The 20,558-nt window shown below is 41.0% G+C and overlaps 1 protein-coding gene across 1 annotated transcript in view; it reads left to right on the forward strand.

Annotated features, from left to right (window-relative positions):
- The window catches only part of LOC133642350 (A disintegrin and metalloproteinase with thrombospondin motifs 7), a 301,060-nt gene that overhangs the window by 227,300 nt on the left and 53,202 nt on the right, over window positions 1-20,558 (forward strand). The window contains exons 21-22 of the mRNA XM_062036489.1: window positions 4,308-4,481; window positions 5,985-6,131. Coding sequence (XP_061892473.1) covers window positions 4,308-4,481; window positions 5,985-6,131 — 321 coding nt within the window. The remainder of the gene's footprint in view (window positions 1-4,307; window positions 4,482-5,984; window positions 6,132-20,558) is intronic.

Raw genomic sequence — 20,558 nt, forward strand, 5'->3', positions numbered from 1 at the left:
CAACCTTGTCAAATAATATGAACCCATGTGTTAATCACAAAGATTATGATTTGTTTAATACATAAACCTTAGGCTTAGGTCAGGCTAGAAAAGTAAGTACTAATCCAAGCAGAAGCAAAAACTCATAAATAACTAAAAAAAATACATGTACATCCAATTATGTTGTGCTAAAAAAATTTAAATAAAGCAATGATGAATATATTTTTTAACTAAACTGTCAATAAGATTAAAGTGCAAAATAAAACACGGGTAGAAGTCCTAATTTTTGCCTCAAAACACATCTCTAAGACTCCAAACTTCTTCGGTTTGTTTGAAATTGTAATTTCTGCCACAAATGCTGGAAAAGTGTATTACAACTGAGTATCATACGGACCACAGCTGAGAAAAAGACATGTTTTGGTAAGAAACATTGATACAAAAGAAACGACAGGCAAAGTGCTGATAAAAAAAAACAGTATCATTTGTTAGGTAAACAAAGGACAGTCAAATTAGCAGCAATAAAAACAAACAAAAACAACACCAAAGCTATCTAGCTTCCTCAAAAAGAAAAGTGCATTTTGTATGTGTTCTGAAACCTACAAAAACATATTCAGAGAAGGTTTATCTGGCGTATTCCGGCTATAATGACACAACTCAGTATCTCTCCTATGTTAGCTAGCTATAGGCAACAAGCTAATTTTCTGTCTTGCGAGTGTCCAAAACCGCATCATCCAGATGTCCAAAATGCCTGCGCTTTACATGCTTCTGCCTTACAGACCCATCAAAGATTACTGAAAAGAAAATGTAGCAAGGTATTTGTATGTTTGACGTATTCCCATAATTTCAATGTTTCACTCGCTTCGGTGTTGCCAGTGATCACAGCCATCTTTTTCTACCTGTTGCTTCACAGTCATGCTAACTTATCCTGCATGTTCATTTGTGCCCAGAAAGACACAAGCGACGTCAAAGACTAATATCGAGAAATACATTTGTCGGCCACAAATTTACGAGCTGACTAACCGTTGCAGACGTTGCTGATATTTCAGTGTATTGTTCGTGAGATGACTTTGTCCTACTCTTTGTCCAGCGTATTGGTTCCTTCTTCCATTTGAAAGACGGAATGCCTCCAAATGCCGCCACCATGCCAGCTTCTGCTTCTGAACTGTCGACTTCTCCTACTGCCTTGTTCACCTCTTAATGCCACACAGCAAAGTAGCGGTGCAGCGACACGTGGCGAAGTTGAGGTGAAGGTCGTTTTGGAGTTACAGTTGCCCAAAACATGACTTTTAAAAGAAAATCTGTATTAAATCGGAGGAAGAAGTATCGTAATACAGTGGCGCCTCGATTTACGAACTTAGTTGGTTCTTGAACAGGGTTCGTTAATAGTGTATTCAATATGTATATTAAAGCAACCTTCTCAATAAGAAACAATTTAAACATGAATAATTGGGTTCCAGCCTCCACAAAAGTTCATATTTTAGTAAAAGTTTGTACACTGTGGAGACGATATTATGTTTTAACAGAGGGAGATGACGGCTCAGACACCAGGGGGAATATTGCTCTATGTATTTATTATATATATCAACAATATAATATAATAAATAATGAACAATATACTTAATAAACTATAGAATGGAGTGTGACTAAAATCAAGAGAGTGTATGGTGTGAGACTATGTGAAGCAGTTATCTGTTTAGTGTTACCGGGAGGTGTTGTTCCAAACTGAAAGTCCAAGAGGGCGAGGCAAAAAGGATGTCCATAAGCAGGCGAAAGATCCAAGGGCGAGAGAGAAGCATCAGAGTCCGTGTCCATGCGAGGGGGTCGAGATCCGGGAAGGCAGTCGAGATCCAGGGGGGGGAAGTCCAAGGGATTGAACACACAGCTCGAAACCAAGGCAACGGAAGGAAAACACTGCGGGCACAAGGGAGAAGACAGGGGACAAATCAAGCACGGGGAAGAAACGCGGAGACAGCAAAAGAGAGCATAAAGCTTGTGTCGGCTTACAGGTACACCATTGAGAAACTTAAGTTCCCGCCAGGATCCTTGGGTCCACTGGTCCTTTATTCAGCTCCCTCTCATCAGGTCCAGGTGCGCAGATTGCTGATTGTCTCCGGCTGCGGAGACACGTGGGCACTGTCTGTGCAGCAAGCGCAGGGGCGTGTCCTGTGGAGCTCACAGCGGAGCCTCTAGGAAAGTGGTTCTTAACCTTGTTGGAGGTACCGAACCCCACCAGTTTCATATGCGCATTCATCGAACGTTCTTTAGTGAAAAATAAAATGTTTATTTTTTTCAAATTCAAGACAAAGTTATGTTTTTGGTACACTTTAGTATGGGGAACATATGCTAAGTAACAAAGACTTAATTTAGAGTTATTTGGTTAGGGTTAGGGCCAGGGTTAGAGGGTTAGGGTTATGATAAGGCCATGCCGAATAAGGCATTAATAAGTACTTAATAATGACTAGTTAAGAGCCAATATGTTACTAATTTGCATGTTAATAAGCAACTAATTAATGGTGAATATGTTCCCCATACAAGTGTTACCATGTTTTTTTAGTGGTGCACAAAATGAACCGTGCATGAATATCACCATGACAAAACCAACACAGTGCATAAACTCACAACAAATTACACACCTGCAAATCAGTGTGACTTCTGCTGTTGCCGTATCCGTAATACGCCGATAGGGAGAAGTTTTTATTTACACGATGAATCGGGTGTGTCTTGACCTCCGCCGAACCCCTGAGCCCGACTCACTGAACCCCTAGGGTTCGATCGAACCCAGGTTAAGAACCACTGCTCTAGGTGGTCCCGCAGAGGAGGGAGAAGCAGACTGCGCGTGCGCCGTAACAAATATAAAGTGATTGTATATCAAACCTAACAAGAAGGTGATGAATCACTGTTCTATTCAATAACAAAGTCAAAACAACAACTAGCTGAACTGTCCTCATTTTCAGCCGCCTTGCCAACACGCACACACACTCTCACTAGCCCTGTGGTGCACTCACAGGAAATCATAAAACTTCTAATGTTAACAGCCGGGTCGATACAATGATTAGGAATACTAAATGAAATCCACTTTAAACCTTGTTTAGTCTTCTTGGTGTGGAGCGGAAGAAAGAGGGAGGAGGCAGTGTCGACAACGCTGCGGATACTTCCTGAATGTTTGACCATTGCTTTCTTTGGACTCATTTTAATCTGGAAAAACTAAAAACATCTGTATAAAGGCTAGAAAGGACAACTTGAAAGCGCACAAAGTAGCAACTCGCACAGTAGCTGACGACAGAACTGCCGAGCTGACACGAAGAGTGATAAGCCCGCCCAAAATGGATGTGCTGCCTGGCACAAAATGACTGCGCTGCAAGCTACACATTGGATGGATGAAAAGTTTGTACACTGAGACAAGGCTCGTACAACAAAGCATAATTTGGACGGTCTTTTGTAGGGGTGTGGGAAAAAATCGATTCGAATTTGAATCGCGATTCTCACGTTGTGCGATTCAGAATCGATTCTCATTTTTAAAAAATCTATTTTTTATTTTGTATTTATAAATTATTTTTTCATTTTTATTTTTTGTTTTTTATTTTTTTAAATTTATCAATCCAACAAAACAATACACAGCAATACCATAACAATGCAATCCAATTCCAAAACCAAACCCGACCCAGCAACACTCAGAACTGCAGTAAACAGAGCAATTGAGAGGAGACACAAACACGACACAGAACAAAGCAAAAGTAGTGAAACAAAAATGATTATTATCAACAACAGTATCAATATTAGTTACAATTTCAACATAGCAGTGATTAAAAATCCCTCATTGACATTATCATTAGACATTTATATATATAAAAAAAAGAACAATAGTGTCACAGTGGCTTACACTTGCATCGCATCTCATAAACTTGACAACACACTGTGTCCAATATTTTCACAAAGATAAAATAGGTCATATTTTTGGTTCATTTAATAGTTAAAACAAATTTACATTATTGCAATCAGTTGATAAAACATTGTCCTTTACAATTATAAAAGCTTTTTACAAAAATCTACTACTCTGCTTGCATGTCAGCAGACTGGGGTAGATCCTGCTGAAATCCTATGTATTCAATGAATAGAGAATCGTTTTGAATCTGGAAAATATCGTTTTTGAATCGAGAATTGCGTTGAATCGAAAAAAATCGATTTTGAATCGAATCGTGGAACACCCAAAGATTCACAGCCCTAGTCTTTTGTTCGTAAATCGTCAAGTTTGTATAATGTGGGGTTCGTAAAGCCTATTGACCTATCGATGCTTCTTCCCACCCCTCGTTCTTGTTGTCCTTTTCTAGTGCACCAAGAGTTGTGGCGTTGGCGTTAAATCGCGGGAGGTCCAGTGTTTCGACATGCGGGATCAACGGCCTCTGCGACCATTCCACTGTCGAGCCATGTCCTCCAGGCCACAAAGCCAAGTTCCCTGTAACCTTCAGCCATGTTTAGACTGGTACACCTCCTCCTGGGGGCAGGTGAGTAACATACCCCTTCAACTGAGACGTTGTGGTTACCACTTACTCTTTCTGCTCCAGTGGGAGATGTCTAAAAAGAATGTTTATGACATGCACTGCAAAAACTGAAATCTAAGTAAGATTAAATATCTCAAATAAGGGTGATATTTGCTTATTTTCTGTCTGATAAGATAATTCTTCTCACTAAGCAGATTTTATGTTAGTGTTTTACTTGTTTTAAGGGTTTTGGTCCTAAATTATCTCAGTAAGATATTACAGCTTGTAGCTGAGATTTGATTACCTATATTGAGTAAAACATGCTTGGAACTAGAATATCAACTGTTGCAAAGCTGTGTCATCAACACTCACAAATATAAAACTACTTTTCTAAAGTAATAATTTCTTACTTCAAGCATGAAAAAAAAAATCATGATGCCGAGTGCATATCATTATGTCAAGATAATGGCACTAGCATTTACTTAATTTAAGAATATTTTTCAACATATTGAACAAAAAGGTCTCTTTTTTTTCTACCAAGAGAGTGCACTTATTATTAGTGAGAATATACTTATTTTAAAGTATTTTTGGGTTCATTGAGGTTAGCTAATTTTACTTGTTTTGGAAAGTTTTGACAAGCCACATTTTCTTGTTCTATTGGCAGATAATTTTGCTTAGTTCAAATAAAATACCCCTAATTTAAAAAAAAAAAAATTCTTGACTGACTTTTTGCAGTGTGGTGCCATTCATCTTTCAAGTCTTTTTGAGATCCTAATTACCGTATTTTTCGGAGTATACGTCGCTCCGGAGTATAAGTCGCACCGGCCAAAAATGCATAATAAAGAAGGAAAAAAACATATATAAGTCGCATTTTGGGGGGAAATTTATTTGATAAAACCCAACACCAAAAATATACATTTGAAAGGCAATTTAAAATAGATAAAGAATTGTGAACAACAGGCTGAATAAGTGTACGTTATATGACGCATAAATAACCAACTGTGAACGTGCCTGGTATGTTAACGTAACATATTATGTTAAGAGTCATTCAAATAACTATAACATATAGAACATGCTATATGTTTACCAAACAATCTGTCACTCCTAATCGCTAAATCCCATGAAATGTTATACGTCTAGTCTCTTACGTGAATGAGCTAAATAATATTATTTGATATTTTACGGTAATGTGTTAATAGTTTCACACATAAGTCGCTCCTGAGTACAAACGTTTGTATAAGTCGCACCCCCGGCCAAACTATGAAAAAAAATGCGACTTATAGTCCGAAAAATATGGTATGCTATTAAACTGAATTTTGCCAAATGTAAATTTTTTTTCCTCCCTTTAGCCTACATTTCTTACCAGCTAAACTTAATAGAACGAGCTTCAAAAAATGGTCTTAGTGGCAAAATCATCCGTGCATGTGAACTACAAATATCAAATATTTTTTCTTCAAATATAAAAATCCAAGGATGTGCACTTTAGCCACCCATACATTGCACGCCTTTTGTTTGTGTTGTTCCCAGTGTTCAGAGGTTTGCGGAGGAGGCGGGCAACAGCGTATTGTTACCTGCCCAGTGAAGGACCACTGTGACATAGCTCTTCAGCCCAGCAACACCCGGCGCTGTAATACTCGGCCTTGTGCTCAGTGGCTCAAAGGACTTTGGGAACAGGTACTTACCATAGACGAGGTGTAAAGAACCGACATGCCACAACTATGTGACACTTACCATCGACTTGATTCTACAAAAATGTAACACAAGGCATGCTGTGAAGCCTACATCGTTCCTAGCAGTGATACAAATACTGTAGAAGGCCGATGATTTTAATAGACTGCAACAAGGTTCAGGGATGCAAAAAAAAAACAGAAAACGTGCAAAACATGTTAAGTGTTTTAAGCCCCTTCACATCTGTTTGTCGTCAGTGGGGTTTATGACCGTTGATACCAGGCTTGTGCAAAAATCTGAATATCGAATTTTAATTCATTCACTCACATTTTAACGTTAAAGGGAAAAAGTTTTTAAACCAAAAAATATAACACCACCAGTGCCTAGGCTGTTACCTATAGTGATTTAAAGGCCTACTGAAACCCACTACTACCGACCACGCAGTCTGATAGTTTATATATCAATGATGAAATCTTAACATTGCAACACATGCCAATACGGCCGGGTTAACTTATAAAGTGCAATTTTAAATTTCCCGCTAAACTTCCGGTTGAAAACATTTACGTATGATGACGTATGCGCCTGACGTCAATCGTTGAAACGGAAGTATTCGGACACATTGTGTAATGGCAATCTTCACCTTCAAATGTTCCAATTTATTGTCATTACTCAACAGTAGTGATGGGTCCGGCAACACCGATGCATCGGTGCATGCGTCGAGCTCATAGAGCGATACCCTGTGTCGGTGCGCGTATCGCTTTTAGAAAGTCACGTGACCGAACACGAGCTGTTTTGGTCACGTGACCGCTCATGAGCTGTATCGCACTGACACCTGCGCGCCAAACTGTGTTTATTAGGAAGCGGCGCAATGCGTGTTGTTGACGAACACCGTTAGGGCCGCTCGTTGTCACTGTCACTCAAAGTTGCATTTCAAAATTACACAGAATAAATGTGTTTATTTTGTTTAGAATTCAGATGGGTTTGATTTGGTGCGCGGCATATATTGGCTGTGCGGCGCACGGTGTGCGCGGAGGACGCTTGAGCACTGCGCAATTGCGCAGGCGCGCAACTTAGAGGGAACGTTGCTCACAGGGCACAGAGGAGGCGTCAGTGCGATACAGTTCGCGTATCGGTCACGTGACCAAAGCAGCTCATGATCGGTCACGTGACTTTCTAAAAGCGGTACGCGCACCGACACAGGGTTTCGCTCTATGAGCTCGATGCATCTGTGTTGCAGGACCCATCACTACTGTTACTAGAGAAGGTACGGGAATGACGGCGTGGCGAAGTTGGTAGAGTGGCCGTGCCAGCAATCGGAGGGTTTCTGGTTACTGGGGTTCAATCCCCACCGTCTACCATCCTAGTCATGATACATGTTCACATTATTTGACTGTATCTAAAAAAGATAAAAATATACTTTTATTTAAATGAAGATATGAAATAATCCTAAATGAAATACAATGACTTGGTTTATATTATTGTATATACTAGGTCGGGGGTCGGCAACCCGCGGCTCTAGAGCCACATGCGGCTCTTTAGCGCCGCCCTAGTGGCTCTCTGGAGATTTTTCAAAAATGTATGAAGAATGGAAAAAGATGAGGGGAAAAAAAATCTATTTTTTTGTTTTAGTATGGTTTCTGTATGAGGACAAACATGACACACACCTCCCTAATTGTTGTAAAGCACACTGTTTATATTAAACATGCTTCACTGATTCGAGTATTTGGCGAGCGCCGTTTTGTCCTACTTATTTTGGCGGTCCTTGAACTCACCGTATAGTTTGTTTGCATGTATAACTTTCTCCGACTTTCTAGGACGTGTTTTATGCCACTTTTTCTGTCTCATTTTGTCCACCACACTTTTAACGTTGTGCGTGAGTGCACAAAGGTGAGTTTTGTTGATGTTATTGACTTGTGTGGAATGCTAATCAGACATATTTGGTCACTGCATGACTGCAAGCTAATCGATGCTAACATGCTATTTAGGCTAGCGATATGTACATATTGCAGCATTATGCCTCATTTGTAGCTATATTTGAGCTCATTTAGTTTCCTTTAAGTCCTCTTAATTAAATGTATATCTCATGACACATGTAATATGGCTTTTAATTTTTTGCGGCTCCAGACAGATTTGTTTTTGTATTTTTGGTCCAATATGGCTCTTTCAACATTTTGGGTTGCCGACCCCTGTACTAGGTCATAAAATCAGTGTCAGTTGAGTCGGTCCATAGGTTACCTGTAGGGATTTTTAATGTCCAGCAGATGTCAGTATTTAGTGACACAGTATCGACACAGTATCAATACAAGTTTTGCAATGTGTCGAAACGCTTCATGAGGCCTCATCCACCCATCACTACTCAACAGGTTTGAGGGAGTGATCCTACGCAGTAGCAAACATTGTATATGAAGTGAGGTCCAGTCGGAAATCCAGTTTATGCATATTTATTAACGAATTTGCAGGGTGAATGAAACATACCAGGGATTATTGCAGTGATATTGTGTTATATGTTCTCCTGCCTTTTGCTGTTGTCTGCTGTGGTTTGCTGTTGTCTGCTGCTGGTAAGAACGGTTTGTGCTCCCACACCTGAGTCCTTCCTCGTTTGGCTCACCTGTGCTCCTACATATGCCTTCCCCCCTGCCCTGCTCAACCAAAATGCCCGCCACCTAGTGACAAAAGAAAGTAATGCCAACACAAAAATAAAGATGCCTTAAATGGCTCCTACACACCGGCCCCTAATTGTTTACACTGTAACAATTACTTGAAAGGGAGCCATTCAAATTCACTTTTACACGATTCTTCTTCTCTGTTTTTTTTTTTCTCATAATTTCAAAATAAAAATATGTTGGCATTTATAGTTCATTAATCTTGAATCTTCATTAATCTTCAATTTCAGTCTTTTGGAGGAGACATATCTTGGTTATTGGTCTTTCCAGTATGCTGTTTTTGGTCTTTAGTCGAACTGTGCGTACAAGACCTTTTGCATCAGGAATAGTTTCCAGTATTCTCCCCAGTAACCAGGATCCTCGTGGGGCAGTGGAATCGACCACCACCACAATGTCACCAGGGGCAAAACTTCTCTTGGCTCTGGTCCATCGCTGACGTTCTTGGATTAAAGGTAAGTATTCTTTTGTCCATCGTTTCCAAAAGAGATCTGCCATGTATTGTACTTGTTTCCATCTACGTTTGATGTACAGATCCTCCTTTACAAAGAGTCCAGGTGGCAATATTGGATTGTTTTTTAGCAAAAGAAGATGGTTTGGGGTCAGCGCTTTCAGGTCCATGGGGTCATCAGAGGATTTGGTTATGGGTCGGTCATTTAAGATTGCTTCAATCTCACACATTAAAGTTTGCAATCCTTCATCATCAAGTACTTGTTGACGAAGAACAGAGCGCAATACACTCCGTATCATGCGGATTAGTCGTTCCCATACACCACCGTGATGGGAAGCTGCAGGGGGATTAAAGTTCCACTTTATACCTTGCTGTAGCATAGCGTTCTGGATTTTATCCTGATTCAAGCTGTTCAATACTGTCTTTAATTCTTTTTCCGCTCCTACAAAGTTTGTACCATTGTCCGATCTCAGAGATGAAACTTGACCTCTTCGACAGATGAATCTCCTTAATGCATGGATACAGGAGTCTGTGTCAAGTGTATGTGCAACTTCCAGGTGTACTGCCCTGCTTGCCATGCAGGTGAAAATTACACCATACCTTTTAACAAGACTTCGTCCTCTTTTGATTTCTATAGTACCGAAGTAGTCCACTCCTACATTTGTGAATGGAGGTTTGTCTGGTTGGATTCTTTCCAAAGGTAAGTCTGACATTTTTTGCTCTCCGACTTTACTCCTCTGTCGTTTGCACACAATACAGTCATTTATGACTTTTCTTGCAGCAGAATTGGCTTTGATGATCCAATATTTTTTGCGGAGACAAGACAGCATGTAATTTCTTCCTGCATGTCCGAGTTGCTTATGGATGTGGCATAATAGTAGTGTGGATATGTGGAGGTCCTTAGAGAGAATAATCGGATGTTTGATTTCTTCAGGCATTGCTAGCCTATTCAGGCGACCACCTACTCTGAGAAGTCCATCCTCCAGCACTGGATCCAATTTGTACAAATGACTGTTTCTTTTGACATTTTTCTCAGTCTGTAGAACAGACATTTCCCCTTGAAATCTTTCACCTTGACTGAATGAGATGACTGCATTCTCTGCTTGGACTAGATCTTGGGGAGATAAGCACTGTCCATGAAGTGTGGCTTTAAATACTTGCATCTCCTCTTCAATCTTCTTCTTTAATTTAACAGGATCATTTTCAACACTACTCACAGCAGTTTGAACTTCTTTTCTTTTCCTAGTCAGTTGCAAGAGTGCGGTCTTTACTTTTAAAAGCCAGGCTGTTGCAATCTTCAGTCTCATCCAGGATGAGAAGTAGTGGATGAAATAGTTAGTTGGGTTCAACTGACTTTTGACAATGGCATTTACTGTGATGCCAGGTTTGATCTCTGGATCATCAACAGAGATTTTGGATTCAACTTGCAAGATTGGCCATTCTTGGCTTGCTTTCCAGAGAAAATCTGGTCCTCTTATCCAATTTTTGTAGCCTAGGAAGCGATCTGCTGTCAGCCCTCTTGATGCTGCATCTGCAGGGTTTTCCTTTGTGCACACGTATCTCCATTGTGATATGTCGGTAGCATCCCTTACAAAAGAGACTCTGTTATCTACAAATGTTTTAAAGCGTTTGGTTTCGTTGCTTATGTATTTAAGCACGGTTGTGCTATCCGTCCAGAAAAATGATTTCTCCAGTTTTAACTGTAGATCCTTTCGCAGCATTGTGTCAACTTTAAACTCCTTCATTTTGCTGACATCCGCTAGCCATCCTGTCCACTGTTGAGAGAAAACGTGTGGTATGGTTTCATCCCATTCAAGCTTTTCCTTGCAGAGCTCCTGCATAATCATTTTGGCTGGCAGAGTAAATGGTCCTAGAAATCCTAAAGGGTCGTATACAGAGCTGACCACAGACAAAATGCCACGTCTAGCGTGTGGTCTTTCTGGTACAACAACTGTGAACTTGAACACATCAGTTTCCACACACCAGTGTAGTCCTAGGGCTCTTTCCATTGGTAGATTGTCCCTGTCCAAATCCAACTCCTTGATTTCTTTAGCCCTGTGCTCTTGTGGAATAGATGTTAATACAGCACGGCTGTTGCTGATCCATTTGGACAGAGTAAACCCACCCATTTGGCAGAGAGCAGACAGATCTTTTACTAATTGTACTGCTTCTTGTTCTGTGGGAATCGAACGTAAACAGTCATCTACATAAAAGTTATGGCGTACTGTGTCTGTCACCTCAGGTGGAAAATGAGCTTGGTTGTCTTCAGCAGTTTTCCTCAAAGCGAAATTTGCACAACTTGGTGATGACACAGCTCCAAATAGATGTACCTTCATCCTATATTCAGTCAGATCTTGCTGCATATCACCGTCAGGCCACCATAAGAATCTCAGGTAGTCGACATGCTTATCAGACACCTTAACCTGATGGAACATGGCTTTAATGTCTGCCGTCAAGGCAACTGGTTCTTGTCTGAATCTGATGAGGACTCCGATAAGTGAGTTGGTAAGATCAGGACCCTGAAGTAGTTCACAGTTCAGTGATGTTCCTTTAAAGACTGCACCACAGTCAAAAACAACTCTTAATGTTCCTTTTTTTGAGTGGTGCACACCATGATGTGGAATATACCAGAGTCTTCCATCGTTTCTATTCAGCTGGTCTGCTGGTACCAATTCAGCATAGCCACTGTCAATCATATCTGTGAGGAAAGATGTATATTCTTTATGGAACTTTTCATTTTTGTTGAACTTGCGTTTCAGGCTCTGGATGCGTTGCTCTGCAATACAACGGTTGTTCGGCATGATGGGATCTTCTTCTTTCAAAGGTAAGTTTAAACAGTAATGTTCATCTTTAATCTTTGCAGAGTGGCTCACAATATCAAGAAAATTTTCCTCTTCTCTTGACATTTCCTCTGTTTCCTTACTGGATCTTTCACTGAAATCTTGGTTGTACTGTTTGACTAATAACTCCTCCAGGTTTAGAATAGATATTCTATTGACATCAGCAACAGGGCAGCCATTATGCCTGCTGGTGTCATCTCCTTTTAAAGGACCATAAATGACCCATCCCAATAGGGTCCTCACTGCGTATGGCCCGTCCTCCTGGCTATTGACCACCTCCCAGGGTTCCAGTACCTTAGAGGCATTTGTGCCAATGAGGAGGTCGATGTCAGAGTCAATTTCAGGTAATGTGATATGATTTAGATATGGCCAGTGTTTCAAATCCTGCTGTTTTGGAATATTGTGTGGTGAAACTGGCATGGTTTTGTGTGTAAATACATCAGGCAATTGAATAAAGTCATTCGTATTTATCCCGGCTATTTCCAGTCCAGTGATGTGGTAGCTGGTTTCGGGTTTCACTTGATTCATGGTTTTGAGAAGGATGTTAGTTCTTTGTCCTGTAATGTTCAGTCTTTGCATCAGTTTTTCTGTGCAGAATGTGGAGGTGCTTCCATGATCCAAAAATGCATATGTTTGTAACGCTGTGTCTCCCTTGTTGCTTTTAACTTGTACAGGTACAATGGAGTAGATGGGGGGGTCATCCCCGGCCCCGATATGACCACAAGTATGCTTGGGAAGTGGGACAACAGTATTGGTTCCAATTGATTTGGTTTGTGTTTGTTCTGTCTGTTCAATGTGGAGTATTTGTGGATGTTGTTGTTTACAGATTTCACATAATAGACGATTTCTGCAGTCTCGACTTAAATGTCCTATTTTCAGACAGCCAAAACAGACTCCTTTTTCCTTTAAGAAGTCTATTTTTTCTTTGTGCTTCTTCCTCTTGAATTGTGGACAGCACTCCAGTGTGGGACCACTCTTCTTACAGAACAGACAACTGTGAGATTTGACAATCACATTCCTTTTTCCTTCATTTGACTCCACAGTTTCTATGGGTATTAATGTTGTTGCAAAGCTGCTTCTTGGACTTGACTTTCCTCTTGGCGTAGGGACGGATGAGGGTTTGACAGTTGATTGCTTATGGTCCTGAATGTTCCCAAACAGTGGATCAGAGAGTATTTTGACTTGTTTTTCAATAAAGTTCACAAGGTCTGGGAAAATAGCACGATGGCCTTGCTTCTCCTGTAGGTCACAGGCCTTGTTCCTCCACTGCTCTCTGAGCTTGTATGGAAGCTTTAGGATGATGGTCCTCATATTAGAAACAACATTCATTTCTTCCATATAGGCCAGATTTTCCATTGCATTGGAACAACTTCTGAGGAATAGAGAGAATGCTCTCAATCCTTTTATATCCTCCAATTTAATTGTTCCCCAGGAAAAAGTATTTTCCATATATGCTGTTGCAATATGATATTCATTACCAAAATGTTCCTTGAGTAGCTGTCTTGCCTTCTGGTAGCCCTGGGACGGAGGCATATGTTGGCAACTTTGAACCAGCTCTTTTGGATGCCCTCTAGTATATTGTTCCAAATAATGCAAACAGTCATAGGTGTCACACTTTTTCTCCACTCCATATTCAAATGCTGAAACGGATCTCCATCAAACACAGGTACGTCTCTTGATGGTAAAGAGGAATGGACATTCTGCTTAACCAATAAGGCATTAAAATCATGTTGTGCTTTTAGTAAATCTAGAATGTGATCTTGTTTGATGGCATTTGTGACAGGGGATGTAGTGTGAACTGTATGACCTTTAACATCCTCTTTTTTCATTTGTACAGTTGATTTTGACAGATTGTCAGTTTGCATTAAAGAGAGAGCAGCCTGTCTTGGAGTCATATAATGAGCGTCGGTATATTTTTCATATATGAATTGTTTTGGCTTCCTGACCTTTGTGTCAGAGAAGGGCATTGTTTTCTTTGGAGCAGCAGCTCCCTTGTGGGATTCAGAGCTCATTCTTGACACTCTTGATCCTTCCCTAGATCCCATGGTTGCAAAAACATGCTCCCTTGCATTTGCTGCTGCCAGCTTGGTTTCCATTTCCAACTTTTCCTTTGCCATTCTGAGTTGTTCCTGTTGTTTTGTGAATTGTTCCTGTTGTTTTGCGAATTGTTCCTGTTGAATTCTTTGTTGTGAGTCAATCTGATGTTTTTTCTCCAATGCAGCAGCCTCTGCCATGAGAGCAGCCTTTTCGGCCTGGGCTCGAATGCGAGCAGATGAGGTAGAAGAGGTTGTCGATGTTATGGAACTGCGTGTGATTGAGACATTCAATGCACTTTCCTGGGCTCCAATATCAGAAAGTGTAACACATAAATGTTCATCATCGGCAAGTGGGACATGCATTTCATCATTTTCATTTGAATGCATGAGTTGTTTCATTGTGTCCCTTATTTTAGCAGCTTTTTTAACACATGCTCCTATTGCTTTATGATAATTGTCAACTTTCATTTCCAAGCTTTTGGCAGTATACGTTATGGTTCTTTTTCCCTTTCCAAAATATTGTACATTTTCCTTTTCAGGATCCACATTTTTGCCACCTTGTGGCTGTACATCATCTTTGCCACCAGACAAACTTGGCCAAGTCCCTTGTGCTGCTTTCAGCTCCACACAACTCACCCTATAGAGCTGGCAGGTGTTTCCAATCACCCTGGCTGATGAGCAGCAGCGTGGCCGTGGCACAGTTTGTCCTCTTGCGGCTTTTTGATGTCCTTCGGTGTTCTTCTTGATGTCCTTTTCACTCGAAGAGCATCGTTCTTACTTGAATGTAATGGCAATCTTCACCTTCAAATGTTCCAATTTATTGTCATTACTCAACAGGTTTGAGGGAGTGATCCTACGCAGTAGCAAACATTGTATATGAAGTGAGGTCCAGTCGGAAATCCAGTTCATGCATATTTATTAACGAATTTGCAGGGTGAATGAAACATACCAGGGATTATTGCAGTGATATTGTGTTATATGTTCTCCTGCCTTTTGCTGTTGTCTGCTGTGGTTTGCTGTTGTCTGCTGCTGTCTGCTGCTGGTAAGAACGGTTTGTGCTCCCACACCTGAGTCCTTCCTCGTTTGGCTCACCTGTGCTCCTACATATGCCTTCCGCCCTGCCCTGCTCAACCAAAATGCCCGCCACCTAGTGACAAAAGAAAGTAATGCCAACACAAAAATAAAGATGCCTTAAATGGCTCCTACACATTGTATCCAATACAAAAAGCTCGGTTTTCATCGCAAAATTCCACAGTACTCTGTGTTGGTGAATCTTTTGCAATTTGTTTAATGAACAATGAAGACTGCAAATAAGAAAGCTGTAGGTGGGATCGGTGTATTAGCGGCCGGCTGCAGCAACACCACCAGGAGGACTTTGACTTGGATAGCAGACGCGCTATCCGACGCCAGCCGCCGACCGCACGGATGATCGGGTGAAGTCCTTCGTCCTTCCGTCGATCGCTGGAACGCAGGTGAGCACGGGCGTTGATGAGCAGATGAGGGCTGGCTGGCGTAGGTGGATAGCTAATGTTTTTAGCATAGCTCTGTGAGGTCCCGTTGCTAAGTTAGCTTCAATGGCGTCGTTAGCAACAGCATTTTTAAGCTTCGCCAGGCTGGAAAGCATTGACCGTGTAGTTACAGGTCCATGGTTTAATAGTATTGTTGATTTTCTGTCTATCCTTCCAGTCAGGGGTTTATTTCTTTTGTTTCTATCTGCAGTTAAGCCCGATGCTATCACGTTAGCTCCGTAGCTAACGTGCTTCGCCGATGTATTGTCATGGAGATAAAAGTCACTGTGAATGTCCATTTCACGTTCTCGACTCTCATTTTCAAGAGGATATAGTATCCGAGGTGGTTTAAAATACAAATCCGTGATCCACAATAGAAAAAGGAGAGAGTGTGGAATCCAATGAGCCAGCTTGTACCTAAGTTACGGTCAGAGCGAAAAAAGATGCGTCCCGCACTGCACTCTAGTCCTTCACTCTCACGTTCCTCATCCACGAATCTTTCATCCTGGCTCAAATTAATGGAGTAATCATCGCTTTCTCGGTCCGAATCACTCTTGCTGCATTGTAAACAATGGGGAAATGTGAGGAGCCTTTCAACCTGCGACGTCACGCTACTTCCGGTACAGGCAAGGCTTTCTTTATCAGCGACCAAAAGTTGCGAACTTTATCGTCGATGTTCTCTACTAAATCCTTTCAGCAAAAATATGGCAATATCGCGAAATGATCAAGTACGACACATCATCCATCTCAGAAAACCAACACATTTAGCTGAACTGCACCAATTGTGTCAAGAGGAGTGGTCAAAAATTCAACCAGAAGCTTGTGGATGGCTACCAAAAGTGCCTTATTGCAGTGAAACTTGCCAAGGGACATGTAACCAAATATTAACATTGCTGTATGTACACTTTTGACCCAGCAGATTTGGTCACATTTTCAGTAGACCCATAATAAATTCATAAAAGAACCAAACTTCATGAATGTTTTTTTGTGACCAACAAGTATGTGCTCCAATCACTCTATCACAAAAAAATAAGAGTTGTAGAAAATATTGGAAACTCAAGGCAGCCGTGACATTATGTTCTTTACAAGTGTATGTAAACTTTTGACCACGACTGTACATAGTAACATTATTGGAACTATGTAAAAACATTCAATTCGAATTTGAAATGGCATTTTTGTTTTCTGGTTGCAAACTCCATTCAAAAGCATGTCGTTTGAATGGAATTTCGAAAACATTTTCATGTTTAATTCGGAATTTTGCTTAAGCCAGGTTGGTGCAGCTACAGTATTCATCAGCGTCTCAATTTGTGCTATGACTCACACCAACCCTCATGACTCATTACCCCATTGATGTTCTTCTGTTGCTACTCCACATGAGTCCTCTTTATGCCAGGGCTCCAACAAACCTTTTCCCACATAGTCGCCTTGATCCTAATCATATAAGTAGGGGCAAAACAACCCCTGATAGTCTTTGAGTAAATGAGCGAAAACATGAATAATATTGATGTGGTAGAATCACAAAAAGCATTATCACACATAAATGACAACTTTTGGACTGTGGTCATTAGCGCAATATTCATATGTTATGTTTCAATACAGATAATGTGGTCTGGTGTCAGGGAAACTGGAGACTCTCCCAGCTGGCTCAGTCACAAGGCTGACACAAAAAGACTGATAACCTTTAACATCATGACCAATTTAGAGCACACGTGTTGATGACAGAAAACTAATTCTGAAAAAAATTCAGAAGTTCTTCTTAACCTAATGTTATTTTTCCAAGTGCAACTTTAATATCTGCTTGTCATTTTCACTTCTGATTCCAAAGAAAGTTTTCCATCAGTTTGTTGGTAAATAATGATCATCACATAAAGGGCCAATTGTGTAATAATACCATTAGGCCAGTGGTCGGCAACCCAAAATGTTGAAAGAGCCATATTGGACCACGAATACAAAAAAGGAATCTGTCTGGAGCCGCAAAAAATTAAAGGATTTATATAAGTGTTATAATGATGGCAACACTTGATGTAAGTGGCTCATTAGCTATAATAGCCTACTATCAAAATGACTGTGTCGCAGGCTGACGCAAATCTTCGTTGACAGAAATGTTGCAATATAATATTTATTGTACACATTTTTACAACATTGGAAAACAGTAACATTTCTCAGAGGGTGAGATAACTCCTGGAAATGACTGTCTTAAAATGGCCAAAGGTATAGATGTGTGTATCCAAGTTAAAGTAAACAACAGGCTCTCTTCTTCTAATGGATTTATTACAATCTTTGCAAGCTGGGTAACATTTGCTGTGGTCTGGAACAACATGGCACACAAACAACTATCAGACGTGCAGCCAATATTACATACGGATAATGTGTCATGACACATGAGACATGGAAAAAACTAACTAAATACACAGAGGATATAAGTTAAGGAAATTAAATATACCAACAAACGAGGCATAATGATGCAATATGTACATACAGCTAGTCTAAAAAAGCAGGTTAGCATCGATTAGCTTGCAGTCATGCAGTGACCAAATATGCCTGATTAGCACTCCAACAAGTCAATAACATCAACAAAGCTCACCTTTGTGCATTCACGCACAGCATAAGACGTTTGGTGGATAAAATGAGACAAAGGAGGAGTGGCATAAAACACGTCTTTCTGTGGCAGCCTCAGAGAAAGTTGTACATGTAAACAAACTGTTGCGTCACAGTCCAAACAATGGTGAGTTCAAGGGCCGCTGAAATTAGTAGGACAAAACGGCGCTCGCGAAATGGCAGTGAAGCATAAACACAAACCTATTAAAAGGTGGGCTTTCAAACAATTAGGAAGGTTTGTGTCGTGTTTGTCCTCCTACAGAAACCATAATAAACAAAAACAAAAAATATATTTTTCACCCCATTTGTTTTCCCATTTCCATACATTTTCTAAAGAGCTCCATAGAGCCACCAGGGCGGCGCATGTGGCTCTTGAGCCGCGGGCTGCTGACCCCTGCATTAGGCCATTATGTGTGACCACACAACTTTCCTCTAGAAAGTTTGTCCATGTGATACCAGATGAAACAAAAATTGGGCTGTTTGGCCACAATACCCAACAATATGTTTGGAGTAGAAAAGGTGAGTCCTTTAATCCCAGGAACACCATCCCTACCGTCAATTGGTGCAGTTCAGCTAAATGTGTTGGTTTTCTGACATGGACTTGTTTCTTCAGCATTGTCCACACGTTTAAGTCAGGACTTTTGGAAGGCCATTCTAAAACCTTAATTCTAGCCTGATTTAGCCATTCCTTGACCACTATGCTTGGGGTCTGCAAACAATGCAAACCTCACCCTCATTTCCAACGCCCCTCTCCATTCTCACCACCTGCCTGGAGGAGATAAAGGCAGCTCTACCTGCAAACAATGCAAACCTCACCCTCATTTCCAACGCCCCTCTCCATTCTCACCACCTGCCTGGAGGAGATAAAGGCATGGATGAGCATCAACTTCCTGCAGCTCAATAGCTCAAAAACAGTGGTCATGAAAATAGGCACCCCACACCAGATCAACACATGCCCCATAACCAGCATCACCTTCTCTGGACAGGACCTGCCACTCTCCCCAGTTGTGACCAACCTGGGAGTGAAAATGGACCCCCACCTGAACTTTGAAGCCCACATCAACTATCTGCTCAAAACCTCTTTCTTTCACCTCCGCAACATCTCAAGACTCCGCCCCTCACTCACCCCAGCCGACACTGAAAGACTCGTCCCTGCCTTCATCTCCTCCAGGCTTGATTACTGCAACGCACTCCTCGCCAGGGTCCCCAAAAAGAGCATCAAAAAGCTCCAGTACATTCAAAACAGCGCAGCGAGGATCCTGACGAGAGTGTGCAAGCGTGATCATATCACACCTTTCCTCAAATCACTCCACTGGCTCCCTATTGCATCCCGGACCCAATTTAAGATCAACCTGCTCACTCACCAATGCATCTACGGCAACGCCCCCTCCTACCTCAAGGACCTAGTTTCCCCTCAACCCCCTACCCGCAGCCTCCGCTCCTCAAACACTAACCTCCTCAAACCCATCAGGACAAAGCTACAATCTATGGGCCGCCGGGCTTTCTGCTCGACCGCTCCCGAACTTTGGAACGCTCTCCCCGACCATCTTAGAGCACCACAGTCGGTCGACCATTTTAAGAAGGGACTAAAAACCCACCTTTTTAGCACAGCTTTTATCTAATTTCTCCGCCTTCTTGTTTTTAAATGCACTGCTTGCTTATCTGTTTTTTTATCCAGTGCTTTCAGGCTCTTATTTCTACTTTATCTATGTTTCTGTTTTATCTAGTGTGTGTCATGATTCATTTCTATTTTAATTTGTTATTATATATTCTAGTCCGCTTTCAAGGACTGGAAGTAGAAGATACTTCCGACCTTGATGAATGGAATGACAAATTCATTGACATAGTACATGAGAGCTCTATAAAAACAGCAGGGAAAGAAAAGAAAAAGCAAGAGTCCAAACTCTCAGATAGCACAAAGTGGCTAATGGAGAAAAGGAGGAATATGAAGAGAGATGGAGTGGGATTCCAGAATGTTGAATATACAGAAACATGCAAGACAATACGAAAGAAACTCAGACAAGACATAAGAAAATACAACACCCTTAAAATTCAAGAGACAATAGAAAACAATAAAAGTTTGAAGAAAACAAGGCAGAAACTTGCAAGTGGAAAGCAGAAAATAACAACATTACTTGATAAAAAGGGGACAGAAATCACAGATCAAGACATGATTTTGATGAGGATTGAAGAATTTTATGAAGAACTCTATCAAAGCAGTCAGTCAGTAGACCTTCAATTATCCACAGACTCAGAAGAAATTCCAGACATCACATATTGGGAGGTGCAGCATGCAGTCAAAAACATGAAACGAGGGAAAGCACCAGGACCAGATAATAT

The sequence above is a fragment of the Entelurus aequoreus genome, linkage group LG02 (genome assembly GCF_033978785.1).
Source record: "Entelurus aequoreus isolate RoL-2023_Sb linkage group LG02, RoL_Eaeq_v1.1, whole genome shotgun sequence".
NCBI lineage: Eukaryota > Metazoa > Chordata > Actinopteri > Syngnathiformes > Syngnathidae > Entelurus > Entelurus aequoreus.